We start from the raw sequence: 22591 nt of genomic DNA on the forward strand, positions 1-22591 counted from the left end.
GCCATGTGGATAAGATTTGTCAAAACTCTCGGCCACACGGAGTGGACAATCCATCGTGACAAAGCCGGCATTAGCCGGCGCTGTGGCGCGGATTCCCGGGAAACAGCATGTCAATTTTGTTTTAATTTCCGTTGCGGCCTCGCTCATCTCAATGGAAAAACATGCGGCGAAGCCACTCCAAAACATGCAGCTAAGTGCCGTGGGTTTTGGAGCTGCGCTTATCGTGCAGAAATCTTGCGGTTTTGCTGCTCTCAATATTTCCTTGGTGAAAGCGACCTGTGGGAACCCAAGATTAAATCTCTTTCTAAAATATTTCAATGTTTATTTAAAGCTCCTCTGATTTTATGTTGTGAATTGTAACACACAGTGAAGGAGAAATGAAAAATACCAAGATTCATATTATTAGTGGTTTTTACTAAACAATCCGATTGGTTCAAGATACCAGCCCTCCTTCATGCTGATGAAAAGAAAATATATATATATATATATTTTTTTTTTTACCAAAGATTCAAAAACCTATGACTAAGCCTCTTGAGTGACGCCTTATTTTGGGGATTAGTGCCATAACTAGTACAGACCCACTTATGCTTATTTGGCAACAAGATTTTATATTAAATGGTAGATCCATGCATTAAGTTTTACCATAGGTTTATTAATATTTGTTGATTGCCTGTGAGTCTTCTAAAATTGAATTTTATTAAGGAATTGAATAGGAATGGTTGAGTTATGGAATTTACTGGTTGCATGAACCCTACAGAAATTGTATTTTTGGATCTGTAGCATTTTGCAGAGGAATATGTGGTTTGTTGCTCTGCGCCCTGTTGGTGGCCACTTGTCCAGGATGACTAGTATCCAAATTTGTTGTTTACAGTAATTATTAAGTACGAAAAAGTACTTTTAGCTGTTTGATCCAAAAGAAGACAATAAGGACTTTGGTTATTGCAGCATATTATATTGTTGAATATCCTCAGCCATTAGATTCATGAGACCAAGAGATTCATAGTTTTTTCACTGTTATCACTTGCAGGAGAGCATTCTGATGCTCAGAAAACTTTCTGATATCGATAATGAAACCATCTTTTTATCATTAGGTAGGGATGTTACCCAGTCCATTTTACTAATAGTTTGTGTGCCAGTTCTTTGAGCTGTACTTTGATATGCCTTCTATAAAGCATATTTACTAGTTTAACAAGTCCAAGTCTTATTTAATATATATATATATATATATAATAATCTTTTTGATCTATTTTTTGTATGTTAGCATAATAGTGCAGCCATTTAGGGACACGGGGCCTCTACCCTATATTCATAGTCATAATGAGGCAGAGGGTTTTTTTTTACTTTCAGAATTTATACAAATTTGTTCCATCTAATTCAGCGTATGGTGACCTATTCTCATTAGAAGCACTACTGTATATAAGGTCTGTACCAGCAAGTCTCCCTACTCCTTTAATTATCATGGATGAATGCAATCTGAACTTTACTTACTAAATCTAAAACTCCAGATATTTTAGTCAAGCACAGAATATTTATTTTGTTGAAGTTAAGCAATATATACTTTGTCAAAGAAAAAAAATTAGATATTGATGTATTGTATTTATATAAAAATCTAAAAAAAGCAGTGATTAATTATAAAATTCTCGTCACTTGCAGACTTTCAGAGCTCATTTATGTCCATGTAACTGTAATAGGATTTGCTAAATTGTACAGTTTGTCTGTTAAACGGATTCCTAGAACCTGCAAGAAACGAAAAGAAAAATACAATAAGTAAACTTAAAAATGTATATGATGGTAGTTGAATATGTAAAGCTGGGATACTAATGATAGAATTAAGAAAGTATATAATGCAATCTAAATGTATTGTGGATTTCACATTTTAATGCATAAAGATTCCAGGAAGTTTGTTTTTATATGACTTAGCTCTGTGATAAAATCTTAAATCTGAGTGATGTTAAATATTCATACCCTTATACATGACTACAAGAAACAGATGACATACTAACAAGACATAATATTGCATTACGATATGGAATATTACTTGTATAGTTGTCTAAAACTTACAACCCTAGAAGGGTTCTGCACTTTGAATGTGTCATTTTTTCTACATGTCACATACAAAGTGAAGTGACCTGATGTGTATTAAATAGAGATGAGCGAGCACCAAAATGCTCGAGTGCTCGTTACTCGAGTCGAACTTTCAGTGATGCTCGAGAGTTCGTTTCGAGTAACGAACCCCATTGAAGTCAATGGGCGACTTGAGCATTTTTGTATATCGCCGATGCTCGCTAAGGTTTTCATTGGTAAAAATATGCAAAACCCAAGAAAGTGCTGGAAACGACACAGAAACGGATAGGGCAGGCGAGGGGCAACATGCTGGGCTGCATTTCAGGTTTCCAGGTCCCACTATTCAGCCACAATAGCCGCAAGAATGAGACCCTCCCCCCCCCCCCCGCACTGTCAGCAGAAAGATCGTTCTCCTCTGCCACAGCTGTAACAGCTGTGGCAGAGAAGAACGATGTTAGCCCATTGAATTCAATGGAGCCGGCAATACAGCCGGCTCCATTGAAAGCAATGGGCTGCCGGCGAGCGCGGGATGAATTTTCGGGAAGGGCTTAAAAATATAAGCCCTTCCCTGAAATTCATCCAGAAATGTGTAAAAAGAAACAAAAAATATATACTCAGCCGGTCCTGGCAGACGGAGTTCAGCCGCGGCCGGCGGCAGTTCTCCTGAACTGCTCTGAGTAGTATCCAGCAGCCGGGGATTTAAAATCCCCGCCTGCTGAATGAGCTGCCTCTGACTGGTCACAGCCTGACCAATCAGAGGGAGCTCTCACTCACACCCATTCATGAATTCATGAATGGGTGAGTGAGTGCTGCCGCTGATTGGCTCAGCGCAGGGACCAATCAGGGGCAGCTCTCAGCTGTCATTCATAAATTCATGAATGGGTGTGAGTGAGAGCTGCCTCTGATTGGTCAGGCTGTGACCAATCAGAAGCAGCTCATTCAGCAGGCGTGGATTTTAAATCCCCGGCTGCTGAATACTACTCAGAGCAGTTCAGGAGAACTGCTGCCGGCCGCGGCTGAACTCCGTCTGCCGGGACCAGGTGAGTATATATATATTTTTTTTGTTTTCACACATTTCTGGATGAATTTCAGGGAAGGGCTTATATTTTTAAGCCCTTCCCGAAAATTCATCCCGCGCTCGCCGGCAGCCCATTGCTTTCAATGGAGCCGGCTCCATTGAATTCAATGGTCAGTGCTCGTTTAATCGATACTTGGATAAAGCAAATTACTCGAGCGAGTAGTGCTTTTCCGAGTACGCTCGCTCATCTCTACACAGGATACATTTCAGAATACATTCCTCTTTTAGTATGCTATGTCAATGAGAAAAAGCTTTGCCTGCTAAGAGCTTATGCTTTTCTCACCCCTCCCCCCAAAAGTACCCAAATGACAATCCTGGCTTAATTGATGACTTTATAACTTATCCAAATATTTATTTTAATAATAAAGCTATTTCAAACAATAGTAAATAACTTTGTACATTGCTCTGTGCTTCCAACCATAACTTACCCCCTCAGAATATTGATAACTTGTAATGGCTTCATTTGTATTACTATATGTAACTGAAACGGTGTTTGGGCTTGTTGCAAGTCCAAAGATATTGACATATCCCAGATATAGGGTATTTGTTGATGATAGATAATTATTTTGTGTTATTTCACTTCTTAGACTTTGCTGTTGAAACATGAAATAATGATGGAATAGGGTTAACATACAAACTTACTCTAGCCTCAAAATGTTCCACAAAAGCAACATCTATGTTAGGTTGTGCTTCTAGGATCTGTAGTGCTATGAGGTTCTGAGGAAACACTTTTACAGGTGTGGAATAATTGAGCTAGCTGGGTATGGAGTTTCTCCAGCCAGCCAATCTTCCTGGTCTGCTTCACTTAAATACCCTACCCGATTAGAGAATGCTGGCCATTTTACTCATTTTGTTCTATTCCCACTCTGAGCTATGCTTTGCATGTTAGTCTGAAGTATCTCACTTTCCCTGAGGATGGTCTGGACACATGTAGTCCCTGTCTGCATCTTATTCAGGTCCCCTCTCCCTTCCCCTTTAACAGGTGTGGCTTCCAAGCAACTGCTGTCACATGTGGTCAGATGGGTGATTGCTGACACTGTTCCCTTTATGTCAGCATGGTGGCTGACTCTCTTTCCTCTACGTGTGAGGACACTTGGACTATCTATCCAGTTACATGTTCTGTTGGGTCTATGCAAGTGGTCAGACATGTGTTGCATCAAATGTCTTGTTCTGTGTGGTATGCATTACCTGGTGTGTATAAGGTGTTAACAGCAATGTGTTCTGAGTGCCTGTGTAGTTGGCCAGACATGAGGTGTATGAACAGTTGTGTTCTGTGTGTGTGAACAGTGTTGTGTCCTGCGTTTTGTGTTTTTCTTCTCTTCCTAATCAGGGATAGCCAGGTCCCAGATGAAGACAGTTGGGCCATCCTTATTGGGGCACTTACCCTGCTTTTAGGCAAGGGACAGGTTTCCTTCCATATTTTCTTGGAGTGGTGTAATTGGTCCTTGCAAATACTATGTGATTGTGTTTGTGGTTTTACTAAGACACCATCTTGCATCCGTGCTGAGGCACAGTGTATTAGTGTGTTTCCATGACATAACTACCTAATCTATCTATCTATCTATCTATCTATCTATCTATCTATCTATCTTTCTGTCTGACAGAGTTAATACCATGCTATACTAGAAAACTGGCCAGTGCCACATCTAACAGAAACGTGCCCCTTTTTTGGGCCCCATGTGGCACAGAGTGCTAAGGCAGCAGGAATGCAGTCCTAAGCTCTCGCTCAGACCTGAAGATTGCACGTTTAATCTCCATAGCTTAGGTAGCCGGCTCAAGTTTGACTCAGCCTTCCATCCTTTCCAAGGTCAGTAAAATGAGTACCCAGAGTGGTGGGGGGTAATAAATAAATTATTTGAAAGTGCTGTGGAATAAGTTGGCGCTATACAAATAACAATATTTTTTTTCATGTCTCCTTTACTACATGATATATAGAATTCTTTAGATACATCTTTTGTCAGTACAAAAAAAAAACTGTCTATTATAATGCAGTAAACAGAAAATAGTTTTCAGTGAACCAAAACAGTTAAACCTAGTTTCAGGTTGAAATTTGTCAAAAGTTTGGTTTTGCACTAACCCGAATCTTGGTTGGCTCATCTCACCCAAACCTATTAAAATACCCCCACCAAATTAGTAATCAATTTTAGGGATATTGGCGAAGTTCAGGTTTGATTCGGACTGGACCAAAGTTTTGAAACTTTTTATCAGTAGAAAATATAAATGGAAAATAAAGAGGAACATGCAGCTGCAGTATCTCTCCCTCAGTATTTGCATAAAAGGAAAGGAGCAGGGTAGAAACATCTGTCTGATGCAAAGTACAAAGTACAAATCTAATGTATCTTTACAAATAGATAAGAAAACATGTATATCTTTGGTGAAGAAAGCTGCATACCTCATTAGCTGTGAAGGTTCCCAGAAAATAATTTGTCATTTCTATTAAAATGGAGAAAGAAAAATTTTAGCATCCATTTCAATACATAACAGATTTTGCCTTCATTTTACCATACTGACATTTATCACTTCACTCATTTCGAGTTTCACTATAAACTGTCGCAACATCCCATACATTTTAGTAAAAGTAGATATGAAAATACTTTTTCTGAAGATTTGCTTTATTGCTAGGTAGCACTTACCAATATTTTCTCCATCATCCCAGAAAAGACTGCCGTGTGCTTTTTTTCCATCATCCAGGGCTACCAGAAGTCCCATAAACCCTTTTCGACTGCAATAGAAAGAAACACAATGAGAGAGATTTACTAATACTATCTATAACAGGCAGTGCAAACTTAGACTCGGCAGTTTTAAAATGTGTTAGATTTATCACAGTAACTCAGGCTGGATAATTAATCTCTGCTAGTGGCTATACTTACCTATAGACTGATATAAAGATACACAAGGACAGGTATACACAACTTCTCAATAAAATACAGACAGGCAAATCAATATATGGAGAACATTACACAAGTGCAAGATACTGATGAACAACCACTCACACACCTGCCACATAAGAGCTGTTGCTTAGTGTTATACTTGAACATAGATAAGGCATGCAAAGGGTGCCAATCCCACTGATGTATGTGCACCATGCAGGCTTAGAACCTATTAATGACACCACATGAGATTCAGCCCAGCACGCTGCACTGTACCCCGCAAGTGAACCACAGTGGCACTGACACCCCAGGCTGCCCCAATGTTTAAAACTAGACAATTTACTGCAAAAATAATGATAAATATGAGGTATTAGTTAGCCAAAATATGCAAGCTCGCAACCCACGTTAAAGGTCCAAATTATCTAATACTGATGAACATCCACTCGCATACATCTCCCCCTAGGCAGAATCTCCCCTTAATATCTGTTAGGTGTGTGAGTGGTTGTTCATCATTCTCTTGCACTTGTGCAATGCTCCCCCATATAGTAATTTGCCTGTCTGCATAATGTGGGACATGGTATCTATCTACCTCCCCTTGTGTATATTTGTATCATATTGGTAGATATGGCTGCTGGCAGTGATTTTAGAGTTAAATTGTCCTTTTTCAGTGATATGTTTGTAAATGTTAGTGTAGAAACTCGCACAATAAAGAAGACACCTGATGTGGGTTGCAAATTTGAATATTTTGTCCAAAATATAACTAATACCTCATATTTATCAGTATTCATTGTTATTTTTGCAGTGAACAGTCTGGTTTTTGATGCTGGAGGAGCCTGGGATCTTAATACCATTTTAGTTCACTTGTGAGGGGCATGGCAACCCACCAGACTGAATCGAATGTGGCATTATTAATAGGTTGTAAGCCTGCATGATGCACCACACATATCATTTGGTTTGGCACCCTTTGTATGCCTTATCTATGTGCAAGTATAATACTAAACAGCCACCACCCCAATATATGGTAGGTGGGTCAGTGGTTATTCACTTGTACAATAATCCTCCATATAGCAATTTTCCTTTCTGCATTCTATTGGGAAGTGGTATATACATTACCTGCCTTTGTATATCTTTGTATCAGTATATCAGTGTTTAGCAGATTTGTCCTTTTGGAGTGATATGGATGATAAATTATATTTATCTAACTTTTTATTAACTATTAATTGACTTAGTTTATGCCTGTTTTTAAAGCATAATTTTTGCATGCATTTTGGTGCATGGTGTCAGATTTAGGCCAAGACCTCTATCCTGTAAAGACACAACCCTTCCCATGAAGCAACGCCCTAAGGCCTTAGTCAGACGAGCATGTTTTTTTTACGTGCCTATGCGAGCAAGACAAATGCGCTCCATGGATGTGCAAAATGCGCGTGAACAGGTGCATTGGCACTTGCATGTAGTATCGCGTGTCCTTAGGCTGTCTGACTGCGGCCTAAGAAAGCAGCAGGATCAACAGTTAGCGCTCAGTCAGACGGGCGTTTTTTCGCGCGATTTGCACATGTGCATGCGTCCGGCGATTTTATAAAACCATTGCTTTGCAATGGTATCGGACACATGAGCGCTTTTTATGCGCTCGTCCGATAAATTATAGAACAGAAATCGCAGATCGCACCTATCTGCGATCTGCGATTCCTGTTCTCTTCTCTATATGCGCTCAATGGGGCCGGCGGCAGCAGCGCCGACCCCATTGAGAACATATAGAAGACAAATCATTCTCCTCTGCCACGGCTGTAACAGCTGTGGCAGAGAAGAATGATGTTTGCCCATTGAATTCAATGGAGCCAGCAATACAGCCGGCTCCATTGAAAGCAATGGGCTGCCGGCGATCGCATGATAAATTTTCGGGAAGGTCTTAAAAATATAAGCCCTTCCCGGAAATTCATCCAGAAATGTGTAAAAACAAAAAAATATATATACTCACCTGGTCCCGGCAGACGGAGTTCAGCCGTGGCCGGCGGCAGTTCTCCTGAACTGCTCTGAGTAGTATTTAGCAGCCGGGGATTTAAAATCCCCGCCTGCTGAATGAGCTGCCTCTGAGCTGCTCTCAGCTGTCATTCGCGGGAAAAAATGCCCGTGTGACCAAGGCCTGTGATTGATTAACACAACGTAAAAGAAGGTCATATTAAAATAACCAAAGACAATAATAATCTTGTCTACCCACCTGTGAACAGTGTTATTAGCAGGGTCCTGCCATGGTATGATGTATCCACCTCTAACATGAAGATTAATGATTTCAAGAGGAGCACTTAATTTCACTCTCGTACCCCTTTCACTAACCGCCTTACCCTATAAGGGAAACAGATTTTTTTAAAGCTTTACTGGAATATCAAAATTGTTTTACTAATAGCTATAAGAAATAGTCTATATGATGTCTTATATTCTCAAAGCACACAATAATTAACCGGTTAACTATACCAGGGATGGAGGATCACCATTTCACTCACTGTTCGATGGATCAGTATTTACCTACAGATGTTTCATCCTTTGTTCTCCAAATAAGTGGAAAGCAGGGGATCTATTCATCCATATAGGATACACTTGTCACTAAATTCCAGTTAGGGGCAACCTACCCCTATAATGACTACTATTATACCCTGCCTAACTGCCTAACTAAGGACGCCCACACTTACTGGCTGCTGACCCCTGCAGTTCATGTATTAAACCCTATAAGGCCACATATATTCACACGTGCAATGCGTTTCTCCCAAATGTATTGCTGTTGGAATTATCAGGGAACTTCAGAAAGGGAGGCACTCAAACTAGCCTCCCATCTGATACATGGACATCCAGATGAAGATGTAATACAACGTAGATAGCATTTTCTTTTATACTCAGTTCTTATAGGTTTTACAAATTACCCTTTTCTCTTACCACCGCACTCAGCAAGAGTATTAGTGTGCAAACAAAAATTCTCACCGTATAATAGTCATACCAAGTAGCATTTGGCATGTAGGCATCTACTTCTGTTTGTCCCTAAAATAGTAAAATATTTTGTTATATATCATTTATTGTCAGCCATTATATGCCGCATATTTAAAAATATTCATTACTATAGTTCTAAAAATAGTTACCATTTTATAAGAGAAGCTAAAATTCTGCTGCCTGCTATACTTTATGAATTTCCTATAAAAATATCATTATATTGTACATATGCTGTCAAACTACATCCTATGATCTTAAATTGTTTTAAAAACATTATTTGATGGTTTTTCTTTTTTTGTAACTAGATTCAATATATTTAAACGAATGTGAATGTTTTATCATTGTGACACATTTAGGTCTAAAGTTCTGCCCTGATTAATTAGTTAATATATCTTTGCAGTGTCAGGAGCTTTGTTTTTCTAACACAGACCTCCATCTAACCTACATAGAGATCAATTTAAAAGCTAACATGTTGGTTACCTGCACCTGCCACTAGGTAGAGAACTTTGAGCTTCCTGCATACTGTGATAATATTGAGCTCATTGTATAGTATGGTATAACAGTGTGCAGCAAGCTCCAAAGGTCTCTCTTGTGGCAGCTATAGGTAGAGAAAAGTGTCGTCTTTTAAATCCATATGTAAGGCCGAATGCACACGACCTGGTCTGATTCGGCATGCGGGATCCTACAGCAGAATCCGACCCAGTGCCTGGCCTGTGAGCCCTGTGTAACTGTCCAGATGGTTTTCGTCTGTGCTGCGGGTATGCCGGCGGGCTGAACAGCACACATGCGCAGTACAGATGTGAACATGCCATCACTAGGCGATGACACAGATTCCCTCGGCCTTTCCACAATGGTGATTGCAGAAGGACTGTGGGATGGATGGCTTCCATTGACTTCAATAGAAGCTGTCCGCGTGGAATCTGGCTCAAAATAGAGCATGCTGTGATTTTCCCCCCGCAAGCGGAAAATTATAATTGATATGCACTCGTGGGCATGGAAACATGCTTTTACATTGCATACTATGGCCAGTATTTGCTATGGAATCCGGATGCAGTTGCCCATTCTTGATTCCGCAATGCAAATAGGATTGTATGCATTAGGCCAAAATGTGAGTTTTGGAGCTTGGTTTCAGTAGAACAAAGCTCTTAGCATTCTAAATATATAATTTAAAAAAATGATTAATGAGTTTTTAACCTATTTCGATTGAATAAAAATGAAGCGAAATTGCATTCAAGAGTGGACATTTACTTAAAACATGATAAAACAGAACAGAAAACTTTTGTAATACACTTTCATTGGGTTTTGAGTTTGTCTCTTGCAATGTCTTCTCGTTGAAATAAAAAAAATGCAGTGCTCTTGTGCACAGCAGTCTGGCTTTGAAGTCTGGGCTAACCATTCTAACAGCTGTTCTAAGGCACTTAAGGGAAGATTCTAGCTATACAACCAAACTGTTGAACATCAACTAAATGAATTTTTATTTTAACTCCAATCAATAGGATATGCTGCAGGAGACAAACACATCTGAATACCCAGTGCAAGTGTATCACTAATGTTTTATTTTCAGGTTTACCAGCTATTTATTAAAAGTCCTTTTGAAGAGACCTTACACTTTAGCAAAAAAGAAAAATTATCTGCTGATTGGGTTATAGTGAAAAAAAGCAAACTGTAACATTTATGTGATGGCATGAATTATGTGAAGTCATACATTCGCACCTGTCTAAGAGCTGGACTGATCATAAACGCTGGTCCCCATAAGAACTGCTCGTAGACATCCCAAGTTGCTCGTTCATTAGTAAATCTTGTAAGAAGAAAAAAAAAATGTGTTGGTTATCGATTTATCGTTTCACTTTAAAATTGCATATTATAGAGTATAAAAACAACAGAACTTCATTAAGGTGATGGTGGACTTTAAGGTCAAGAATCTGTATAAATATCCAAAGTCACCTGTTACGGCATGCAAATAGTATGTATATATAGACATTTATAAAGACACTGGCTGTCTCCATAATGATACCAGACCCTATGATCATGTCACCAGAGTCTGAATCATGAGTGATAGTCCCCCTTATACAGTATTGAAATTATTTTTGATTGGACATAATGATGTATCAGGATCAGATTTGTGGTGGTAGTCCATCTGTACATTGCAATTGTCCTCCAGACAGCAATCACTTGGGCACAATAGCAATGTCTTCATAATAATCACCTTGAAATAATAGTACTGTATGTTAGTATATTCAAACTACCTCAGGCCATACAAGATGATGTATTATATGGTATTGCAGAAATTCATTAATAAGAAATGAAACATTTGTTACAATTACACATGTGTCATGACATTGTTATGGTAATGCCAACAAGAGCCATTTTCCATTGGACAGTAAACAGTTTGAAAAGTATTAAAACTTACTCATGCAATAAGGGACGGATAACTGTAGATCCCTTTGTGTGTGCTTCATACATTAGTGTGTACAGATATGGCAGAAGTCTATATCTTATGTTAAGAACATTTCTTGATAGGTTTTGAAAGCGTTCATCAAAACTTACAGGATCTTGCCTCTGAGAGAAACAAAAATACAAATAAAAGTACTGCATTATTACTCAAAGAATAATCACGAAACTGTATACTAGCCTTGGCTACATTTCAAAGCTGCGCATCTAATATACAAAAAACCCACAGGCTTTTTCTTGCATGACGTTTGGTGGATGATTTTGGTGTCATTAGATTTGTTACATCCTCACCCGTAAAATCATAAAATTTGAGTTTGATACATTAAGTGACCTATCAGGCCAGGTCATAGTTCCTATGTTAAGTCTAGGGATGCTGTTGAGCTTTAGCCAACAGCGACACTATGGAGAGTCCAGTGTTGCTAAGCGACATTCATATCAAGTTGATATAAAGAATAGTGCTTACCAGTCTGACTGCTGCCATGTTCCCAAAATGTGGAAGACCAAGCTGTGGACGGCGAACAGTCAAATTGGTAAGCACTATTCTTTATATCAACTTGATATGAACGCCGCTTAGCAATGCTTGTCTGGCCTTTGGGATTACTATCAACAAATCTTAGGGACAGACTTTCAACAATGTTGGAATTCACCTCGGTCACCCTTGTGTTCATTCATGGAATGCTGTATGTAGCATTTTCGAGAGCCACCAAGAAGCAGAGCGTAAAAATCAAAATATACCCCGATTCACTTCAAGGGGTATGCTCAGATGGAAGTTGGTACACTGGAAATGCAGTTTATCCTGAAGTTCTTGCCAATTAAAATAATCAGTTCTTAAAGTATTTACAACCATTTAATCCAAACAATTTATGTTCTTCTAGCGAACATCTGGTCAATCTAGTTAGTAGAACAAATGGACGTTGTTATTAGAGTTAATGAGGCTGTCTAACAACTCAATCAATTTTAGGGCCCCAAAGTTCACAGGTATGATATGAAATTAGGGGTAAGACCTCATTGGTTGATGTCTGAAAGCAAAAGTATACTCACATAAATGCAGCCTCACAAAAAGTTTCACAAAAATGGGCCACATGCAAAGGCATTATGAATTTTAACAGTTTTTTTTTTGTAATGGCCCTTCAGCTATGAATAACTGTTAGGGCTCAGTCACACGGACGGATCAGCGCCCGTGTTACTGCATGTAGCAGACGGCCGTACCTGAAGACGGATGTCTCTCTGCAGCGCCGGAAGAAAGTACATGTGACCAGCTCCATTGCCAGTCATGTGTTCTTTCATCAGTGCTGCAGAGAGACGTCCGTCTTCAGGTACGGCCGTCTTCTAACTGTCAGTCACACGGGCGCATCGGCGCCGGTGTACGGGTGCCGATGCGCCCGTGTGACTGAGCTCTTAGTGGTGCTGGTATTTAGGTGCCCTTGTCCATATGAATTTACTTACCATGGTACCTTTTGCATTATGATTCCTAGAAAAAGGATAGAATGCACCAAGTTGCATCCATCGAGCACAAAGTTCATATGTAGTGTCTCCGAAGAATCCACAAATATCTGCTCCAGTCTATAAAATTACCAGAAATTATATGGATTAATGGATTCCACAGTGCTATTTTAAAATATATACTAGAAGTAAAAGAAAAAAAGTTTTCTTACATAAGATATTCCGAAAATACTAAATTCCATCATACCTGAAAAGTAAAGGGAAATATGCATCAGGCCTTTTATCCAAATTTAAAGCTTTTCCAGATAAACAAACATAGTGACTGAAAAGTAGCAGACATGCACTAAGTTACATGTAGTAATGCTGTTTCTTGCACTATAGAAATTTCACAATTACTTATTGTCCCCTCTGAATTTTCACTGAAAACACACACATTTGCATTAATGGCAATTTCGTGGCACAGTTGTATTATCAAATATGATAATATGTTTCAGAAACTAAGCTACCTGTACTGCATGTGCTACTCAAGCTGTTTTAAGGTTTCAAAATTCCAGCAGCTGCATAATTTTAAGTCTGCCTGAAGATTGTCTCTAGACCGCTAAGTACAGGAATCTGGGATACTAGATAGGACAGCTTAGCTTCTGAAGCTTAGGATTTTTAATATCACATGGATATTCAAAGATTGTAAGAAATCAACTTTTAATATTTAACCTCATAATGCCACAGGACATAAGTTTATGTCCTGTGCACATGGTTCTTAATGCAACAGGGCATAAACTTATGTCCTGTGGATGGAAAGGTCTAAGAAGTGAGCCTGCTCCATCCTGCAGCAGGAGCCAGCTGTGATTGACAGTAGAAGCATTGATCCCTGCGGTTAATCCCTTAAATGCCTCGACCAATGTAGATTGCGGCATGTAAATGGCCTAGTAATTGGAGAGGGTCAATGGGTTGCTGGACACCAGACAATAGCATTCAGGCATGCCAAGGCCTGCGATTGCTATTGTAGGAGATAATGCATTGCAGTACAGTAGTACTGCAATGTATTATCATGGTGATCAGAGCTTCTCTAGTTCAAGTCCACTACAGGTACAAAAAAAATGTAAAAATAAAAAAAATTGTAAAAAAAAAATAATAGAAGTTTTACAATACATGATATGTACCCAAAAATGGCACTTCACCACACAAAAAAAACAAGTCCTCAAATGGCCATGTCAACAGAAAAATAAAGTTATGGCTTTTTAAAAGTAGAAATGAAAATCCCCCAAAATTGTTGCATCTTATTGCCGAAATATGCCATGTCCCAGTAGACCTAAAGTGGACCAAAATTTCAAATTCCAATATTATATATGCTGCTAAACTAAGATTAAATATATTTTATTGTAGAACTTAAAGATTTGAACTGTTTTAACCTGTTAAAGGGGTTGTCCTAGAAGAAAACATTTTTTTAAACAGCTGAACATGCAACAAAATCTAATATAAATAAGCGTACATGCTTTTTCTTGCACCACACTTTGACCCCTTTGTTTTAACTTTTGTGGCTTATTTTGGTGTAAGTAGATATGGCACATGCTAACCACCAATCTTAAATCATTAAACTTGAGTTTAATAGATTCACTGAGCAGTCAGGCAAGTTCAAAGCTACAATGTTAAGTCTATGGCTGCTCTGTTGTGTCAGCGCGAGAGAGTGTAGCCTTGCGTTTCTAGGCAACGCTAATAGGAACCCGTGGCCGGCAAAAAGTCAGGGGAGGTAGAGAGACACGGACAGAGAGAGAGAGAGAGACAGAGAGAGACATAGAGAGGGAGTCACAAACGGCAGACAGAGAGAAACACACACATAAGAGACAGAGAGAGAGACACACACAGAAATGGACAGACAGAAAGACAGAGAAAGAAAGAGACAGAAAGAGAGAGGGATACAAGATATTATCGCAAAATAAACCAAATATACTGGGGGCTCCACAGTAACATATACTATACTAAATTGTGTAATATACACTAATTGACTGCTGCCATGTCCCCAAAACACGGAGGACCAAGCCGTGGATGGTGAATAGTTCAAGCCGAATCCTCAGCTTGACAGTTCTTAAAACATTTCCAACCATTTTCCCAAGCTTTTTATGTTTGCCTAGCGAACATCTTGTCAATCTAGTAGCAAAAAAGGCAATAATTACCTTTCTATTCTATGAAACAGCAGAGTGACTACGCTGATGATCCCGCTGTTCGTACTGACTGGAAGTCAGGTTACTACTGTAGCAAATCAGAAGCTGCAGTATCACCATTACCAACTCTTTTCACCTTGGCTCCCAGAATGTGAGCACTGATACCAGGAAAATAGGCAGTGATGCTGAGGTCTCTGACTTCCGGTCTGTTTGGACAGCAGGTCATCATTGGAGTTGCTCCACTGTTTCCCAGGGAAGAAGAAAGGTAAGTATTGCCTTTTTTAATTTTATTGGCCAACCCCTTTAAGGGCTGTGTAACATCAATGTGCGTCATGCAGCAGCCCCAGTAACAGTGGAATAAAAATATAAAAAATGTATTAATAGAGGAAAAGTGGGTAAAGTTACAGTACTGCAAAGGAGTAAACTCTGCCCCTAATGTGGAAAATCAAATAAACTACCATATTTTTATTCTTAAAACAATTATGTCTGTATAATGACAAGATTTATATTTGGTGTTCTGGTGTTTTTTTCTCTAAAACTCTACTGTATTGCAGAAGCTTTTTTTCAATTGTAAGTGGTATTGGCCATAATGACATCCTATAAATACTGTGGAAATAAACTTTACTTTGCATACACTGTTCTAAATGACTTGCTATAGTCTTAGCACTATTCCTATTTTACCTGCAGGACAGATGGGTAACTTGAGGCTAGTGGACCCAAAAGCAAAATCTGTCATGTGCCATTTACAAAACTGATGTCGTCTTTTGTGTGTGAGAGGTTTTTGGCCATAGACCCAGGTACCAGGACCTAGGTGTGACTGCAGTTAATATAGCTACACTTGTGCTACAGGACGTGTAAATGCCTTTATCTTGTCTTGAAAGTCTGACAGCACAATATAGGCTACCATATATTGTACTGCACTGTATTTAGTGCACTGTTTGTTCTTACAGTTGTACATACAGTTCCATATTTCATTTTATAATGCATTTAGGAGAAGCTTCTAGCTACAGCATGACATTGTTCACATAACATTATAGCTACTTACCAATAATGGATTTATCCATTTGATTCCAGGCAGCAGTGTTATCTCCAAGCCAATGTCCTACCCACTGTCCAACCGTTGGATATGTAGAACGGCTGATAACAATACCTCTCTTTCCAGTTATATTACGCAAGGCACTTTGTGGAAAAGAGTGGAGCATATTAAGGTAAAAACTATACACATGAACGATGTAAAAGGAGAAAATATGATCATATATATAACATTGTCTTTTTGATGTACATTGCCCATGTTCACAGGCACTTTAAAAAGATAGATCAATGAGAACTGATATGTTGCAGATCATGAAATGTTTCGGAGTATGGGACATAATAAAGTACATAAAGTCCACCTGTAAAAAGTAGAAAATATCAGGAAAAAAACCCAAAATTTTAGCACATCATACTGATGGTTGCTACAACTTCCTTTTTCAAGATTGCCTAATTAGTTCTCCTTGCTCAGACATCTGTTCTTTTGAAACTAAACATTATATTGCAGCTCTATGCTATAAAAACAAATTGTTTAACAGAAGTTCACTGTACTTTCTAATAGTACTACACATTCCTGAGGTTTTTACTAGTTCAAACAATGCTCATTTGGCATGAACAAGACAGATTTTCTCCAACTCTATTGCCCCTTCGCTCTTCACAATCCATTAGTGTGGGGTGAAAGTATCAAAGTAATACATATACTCACCTCCCTCTTATTCACTTGTTGAAATGAGCAGACAGAAGCTACAAAAAATGCCAGTTCTGCCTGAGAACTCTCAAGGGTGCACCGTACCATAGAAACAGACAATGCAGTTGCTCTTGGAACCCTGGAAATGGGGCCCATTCCAGGTTGATCTTGTCCTCATTTTAATTGATAGTGAGAACATGCACTTGGATGTAGTCTCCAAGTACGCTACTATGTCAACAAACAAGCAAGTGGAAAGCTCAAGTCATTAAACTGGGATCAAGGCACCAACACATTGGGGCACATTTATTACTGGCATTACAGCAGAATTCTGGTGTAAATTACACCAAACCAATTTAGACAAATTTATTAGTGATTTGTGAATAAAAAAAAAGAAAAAAAGAAACTAAATGTTGTGTTTTTCATTCTATTTTTAAAAGTGTCTAGAAAAAAGGGGCAAAGTTTGAGTGTAGTAATTGTAACTTTCAAATTCATCACAAAATCAGTCCAACAACTTGGTGGCATGCAAAGTGACTCTACATCTCTTGACATAGTTAAAGATGCAACAAATTTATGAACGCCAGTGAACATTTGATAATTTTGTCACATATTAAACATAAGAAAGGAAAAAAAGCATGCTAGAAAACTGCCATTAAAAATTCCCATGATGATGAATTTTCCCTATCGTGTTGCTGGTAGTTATTGGTGTGCTATAGTAAACAATCTACTGAAAGGGGCATTGTTTTCAAGTTAAGTCACACTCACAAACATTGTATAAACCACATAATAAATGGCGTGCAAGACATGTACTTCAGTTTTTTGGCACGTGCTGAATCATAATTCTGGTCCAATTAGCTTAGTAAATCTCTAATATTTCCGCATTCCAGGATCTTACTGGAGAACAATGGGGTAGGTTCGCTAACTTAAATGTGCAATAATTGTGACTCAATCTGTGCAAAAAATTGCAATACATGCCCTTCTCTACATTTATTATGTGTTTTAGTCACTTTTCGTACCTTGCTCAACAAAAAGTATGGTATCTAAAATGCATAATAAATGTTGTGCAAGCCATGTGCTTCGGTTTTTTTAGTACAAAGTGAAGCAGAATTCTGGCCCATTTTTTGTACATTCCAAGTTTGTAACTCAAAAACAGTGGGAGAGATTTACTAAGCTAAATGCACCAGAATTGTGGCTCAATTTGTGCAACAAACTGCCATACGTGCCTTATACTGTAAGTTTAGTTCTTTAGACACTTTCCACACCTCACTGAACATGGGACATGACTCTGCAGAAATAGTAACTTAAATGTAACAAAGTATGGCAAAATTTTGGTGCAAAGCAAACCAACCAATATGTGGTGAAAAGTTAGACAAAAGTGGCTATGGTTGCACCAATTTTATTATCTAGCATGGCCTGCTATTATAAATTTGTTGGATATTTAAACTGCCTGGTTTAAATTGCACTGATTAAAGGGATACTGTCACCACTGCTGAAGAAAAGGCATATGTCCATCCAGTTCAGCCTATTATCCCCCAATGTTGATCCAGAGGAAGGCAAAAAATGAGGTAGAAGCCAATTTTCCTTATTTCAGTGGTAAAAAATTTCTTGACGTCTACAATTTGTCAATCAGAATAAATCCCCGGATCAACAACCCTTTTGAAGTAATTAGTGATTATAACATATAATATTGTTACACTCAAGAAAGGTATCCAGTCTTTGAACTCTTTTAACCCCTTAACGACAAATGACGTACCAGTACGTCATGGAGCGTCGGGGTATGTATGAAGAGAGGTTGCGTGGCAACTTCTCTTCATACAGTGCGGGCATCAGCTGTTTATAACAGCTGACACCCGCGGGCAATAGCCGCGAGCAGCCACGCGGCCGATCGCGGCTATTAACCATTTAAATGCCGCTGTCAATTCTGACAGCGGCATTCAAATCCCCCGAACGATGTTCGGGGGTCCCGCTTGGCCCCCCCGCGGTGAGATGGGGCTGTGCAGGTGTCATGGCAGCTGGGGGCCTAATGAAAGGCCCCAGGGCTGCCTTAGCAGACTGCCTATCAAGCCGTCCCCGTGGGGTGGCTTCATAGGCTGCCTGTCAAAAAGCAGTATGACGTAATGCTATAGCATTACGTCATACTGCAGGAGCGATCAAAGCATCGCATCTTAAAGTCCCCCAGGGGGACTTCAAAGTAAAGTAAAAAAAAGAATCAATAAAGTTTTTTTTTAATTGAAAAAAAAAAAAAGTTGTAAAAGTTTAAATCACCCCCCTTTTGCCATATCTATTATTAAAAAATCTAAATAATAAATAAAAAATATGTATTTGATATCACCGCGTCCGTAAAAGTCCGATCTATCAAAGTAGCACATAATTTTTCCCACACGGTGAACGTTGTCCAAAAAAAAAAATGAAGAACGCCAGAAATGCACTTTTTTAGTTACCCTGTCTCCCAGAAAAAACGCAATAAAAAGCGATCAAAAAGTCATATGTATTCCAAAATGATACTATCAGAAACTACAGGACATCCCGCAAAAAATGAGATCTTGCTCAACTACGTCGACGGAAAAATAAAAAAGTTATTGCGCGCACAAAATGACGACAGAAAATAATTGAAAAAAATTTTATGTCTTTTAAAAAAAAAAGAGGAGTATAGTAAAAAAAAACCTAAACAAGTTTGGCATCGTAGTAATCGTACCGACCCATAGAATAAAGTTATCATGTCGTTTTTGTTGCCATTTGTGCGCCGTAGAAGCAAGACGCACTAAAAGATGGCAAAATGTCATTTTTTTTTTCATTTTACTCCACTTAGAATTTTTTAAAAGTTTTTCAGTACATTATATGGTACTTTAAATAGCACCATTGAAAAATACAACTCGTCACGCAAAAAACAAGCCCTTATACAGTGACGTGGATGGATAAATAAAGGAGTTATGGTTTTTTTAAAGGGGGGAGGAAAAAACGAAAATGGAAAAAGAAAAATGGCCGCGTCATTAAGGGGTTAATGAGTAACCCATCACCACATCCTCAGGCAAAGAGTTCCATAGTCTCACTACTCTTGCAGTATAGAACCCTTTCTACGTTGGTGTAAAAACCTTTTTTCTTCTAGACGTAAAGGATGCCTCCATATTATAGTCACAGTCCTTGATATTAGTAGGCCAGGTATGGCGTAGGTCTGCGAAGATGAATCCTGGGGTTGGATGCACATGCACACTCACATAGAGATTGTTCCAAAGATATGTAATGGTTCTTCTTGGCCATGAACCGCAATATTAGCGGTCTAATGGTGACATGTTTTTTCCCTGTCCATGTGCATGAACTTACATTTATTATTTGCCATTTTTGCTGCTCAATCCCCCAGTTTATCCAGATCCACTTGCAAGCATATATAGTCCTCTCTTGTTTTAGCTATTTTATAGTTTTGTATCATCTGCAAAAATTGATATTTTACTGTATAATCCCTCTACAATGTTGTTAATAAATATATTAAAAAGAATAGGACCCAATACTGACACAGTGAGTACCTCACTAGTAATGGTGACCCAATAAGTGTATGTAATATTAATAACCACCCTCTGCTTTCTATCACGGAGCTAGTTATTTAGCCACTTACACAAATTTTCACCAACAAGCATTCTCATTTTATATACCAATCTTTTAAGCGGCACACAATGCTTTGGAAAAATCAAGATAAACAAGATCCAGTAACTCTCCCTGGTCTAGTCTAGAACTTATTTCCTTGTAGAAGCTAATCAGATTGGTTTGATAAGAGCAACCCCTCATGAACCCATGCTGATAAGGCGTTATACAGCTATTTTCATTGAGACATTCTAGATTAGCATCTCTTAGAAACTCTTTAAACACTTGACCCACAATAGAGTTTAGACTTACTGGCCTATAGTTTCCAGGTTTGTTTTTTAACCCCTTTTTGAATCTTGGCAACACATTTCCTATGCCCCAATCCACTGGAACAGACCCTGTCACTGCAGAGCATTAGAAAATTAAGAAAGAACTCTCTGTTTATCACATTATTTAATTCCTTTAGAACCTGTTGATGTATGCCATTAGGATGTGTTGATTTGTCTATTTTAATCTTTTTAAGGCAGCTCTCCACTTCCTTCTGGGGTAGACTAGTGACATTTAATGGGGAGTTTACTTTATCACTCTGCATTTCCCCTGACATTTCATTTTCCTCTGTGAATACACTGGCAAAAAACTAATAGATTTCTTTTTTCCTCATGACCCTTTACAATATCTCCCTCATTACTTTTTAAAAGGCCAACACTTTCTGTTTTAATTAGAGATGAGCGAACACCAAAATGTTCGGGTGTTCGTTATTCGTAACGAACTTCCCGTGATGCTCGAGGGTTCGTTTCGAACAACGAACCCCATTGAAGTCAATGGGCGACCAGAACATTTTTGTATTTCGCCGATGCTCGCTAAGGTTTTCATGTGTGAAAATCTGGGCAATTCAGGAAAGTGATGGGAATGACACAGTGACGGATAGGGCAGGCGAGGGGCTACATGTTGGGCTGCATCTCAAGTTCACAGGTCCCACTATTAAGCCACAATACCGGCAAGAGTGGGCCCCCCCCCCCTCCCAACAACTTTTACTTCTGAAAAGCCCTCATTAGCATGGCATACCTTTGCTAAGCACCACACTACCTCCAACAAAGCACAATCACTGCCTGCATGACACTCCACTGACACTTCTCCTGGGTTACATGCTGACCAACCGCCCCCCCTCCCCCCCACAGCGCACACCAAAGTGTCCCTGGGCAGCCTTCAGCTGCCCTCATGCCACACCACGCTCATGTCTATTTAGAAGTGCGTCTGCCATGACGAGGGACCGCAGGCACACACTGCAGAGGTTGGCACGGCTAGGCAGCGACCCTCTTTAAAAGTGGCGGAGCGATAGCCCACAATGCTGTACAGAAGCAATGAGAAATAGAATCCTGTGCCACCGCCATCAGGAGCTGCACACGTGGGCATAGCAATGGGGAACCTATGTGCCACACACTATTCATTCTGTCAAGGTGTCTGCATGCCCCAGTCAGACTGGTAATATGCACCTTAACAGTAACCGCGTTGGTGGTAATGTGGTGGTGACTGCGGACCTAGTAGCACGGTTGTATTTTGTTGGTTTTCGGAATGTGGCCAGGATTAAGTAGGCCGTGGCGGGGGGATGGTGGGGGGGCTCTCTTGTAGTGTCGGTAAAGGTGAAATTCTTGGACTGCCACCAGACGAACCAATGCAAAGGCATTTGCCAACAATGTTTTCCCTGTTGGAGGAGGAGGGGGATGTTTTTGAGGCACTACGTGTCCTCTCCACGTGTCCGTGGTTATATGCACCTTAACAGTAACCGCGTTGGTGGTAATGTGGTGGTGACTGCGGACCTAGTAGCACGGTTGTATTTTGTTGGTTTTCGGAATGTGGCCAGGATTAAGTAGGCCGTGGCGGGGGGATGGTGGGGGGGCTCTCTTGTAGTGTCGGTAAAGGTGAAATTCTTGGACTGCCACCAGACGAACCAATGCAAAGGCATTTGCCAACAATATTTTCCCTGTTGGAGGAGGAGGGGGATGTTTTTGAGGCACTACGTGTCCTCTCCACGTGTCCGTGATTATATGCACCTTAACAGTAACCGCGTTGGTGGTAATGTGGTGGTGACTGCGGACCTAGTAGCACGGTTGTATTTTGTTGGTTTTCGGAATGTGGCCAGGATTAAGTAGGCCGTGGCGGGGGGATGGTGGGGGGGCTCTCTTGTAGTGTCGGTAAAGGTGAAATTCTTGGACTGCCACCAGACGAACCAATGCAAAGGCATTTGCCAACAATGTTTTCC

The 22591-nt window shown here is 39.6% G+C and overlaps 1 protein-coding gene across 2 annotated transcripts in view; it reads right to left on the bottom strand.

Annotated features, from left to right (window-relative positions):
- Positions 1 to 1244: 1244 nt before the first annotated feature.
- Positions 1245 to 22591, bottom strand: part of SI (sucrase-isomaltase) — a 293147-nt gene continuing 271800 nt past the window's right edge. For both annotated transcript variants that reach the window (XM_066600648.1, XM_066600657.1), the window contains exons 62-72: positions 16087 to 16220; positions 13095 to 13129; positions 12886 to 13002; positions 11399 to 11547; positions 10702 to 10786; positions 8983 to 9039; positions 8228 to 8352; positions 5776 to 5864; positions 5535 to 5575; positions 3571 to 3735; positions 1245 to 1737 (exon numbers count right to left, since the gene is read on the bottom strand). In XM_066600648.1, coding sequence (XP_066456745.1) covers positions 1669 to 1737; positions 3571 to 3735; positions 5535 to 5575; positions 5776 to 5864; positions 8228 to 8352; positions 8983 to 9039; positions 10702 to 10786; positions 11399 to 11547; positions 12886 to 13002; positions 13095 to 13129; positions 16087 to 16220 — 1066 coding nt within the window. In that variant the 3' untranslated portion in view covers positions 1245 to 1668. The remainder of the gene's footprint in view (positions 1738 to 3570; positions 3736 to 5534; positions 5576 to 5775; positions 5865 to 8227; positions 8353 to 8982; positions 9040 to 10701; positions 10787 to 11398; positions 11548 to 12885; positions 13003 to 13094; positions 13130 to 16086; positions 16221 to 22591) is intronic.

The sequence above is a fragment of the Eleutherodactylus coqui genome, chromosome 1 (genome assembly GCF_035609145.1).
Source record: "Eleutherodactylus coqui strain aEleCoq1 chromosome 1, aEleCoq1.hap1, whole genome shotgun sequence".
Taxonomy (NCBI): Eukaryota; Metazoa; Chordata; class Amphibia; order Anura; family Eleutherodactylidae; genus Eleutherodactylus; species Eleutherodactylus coqui.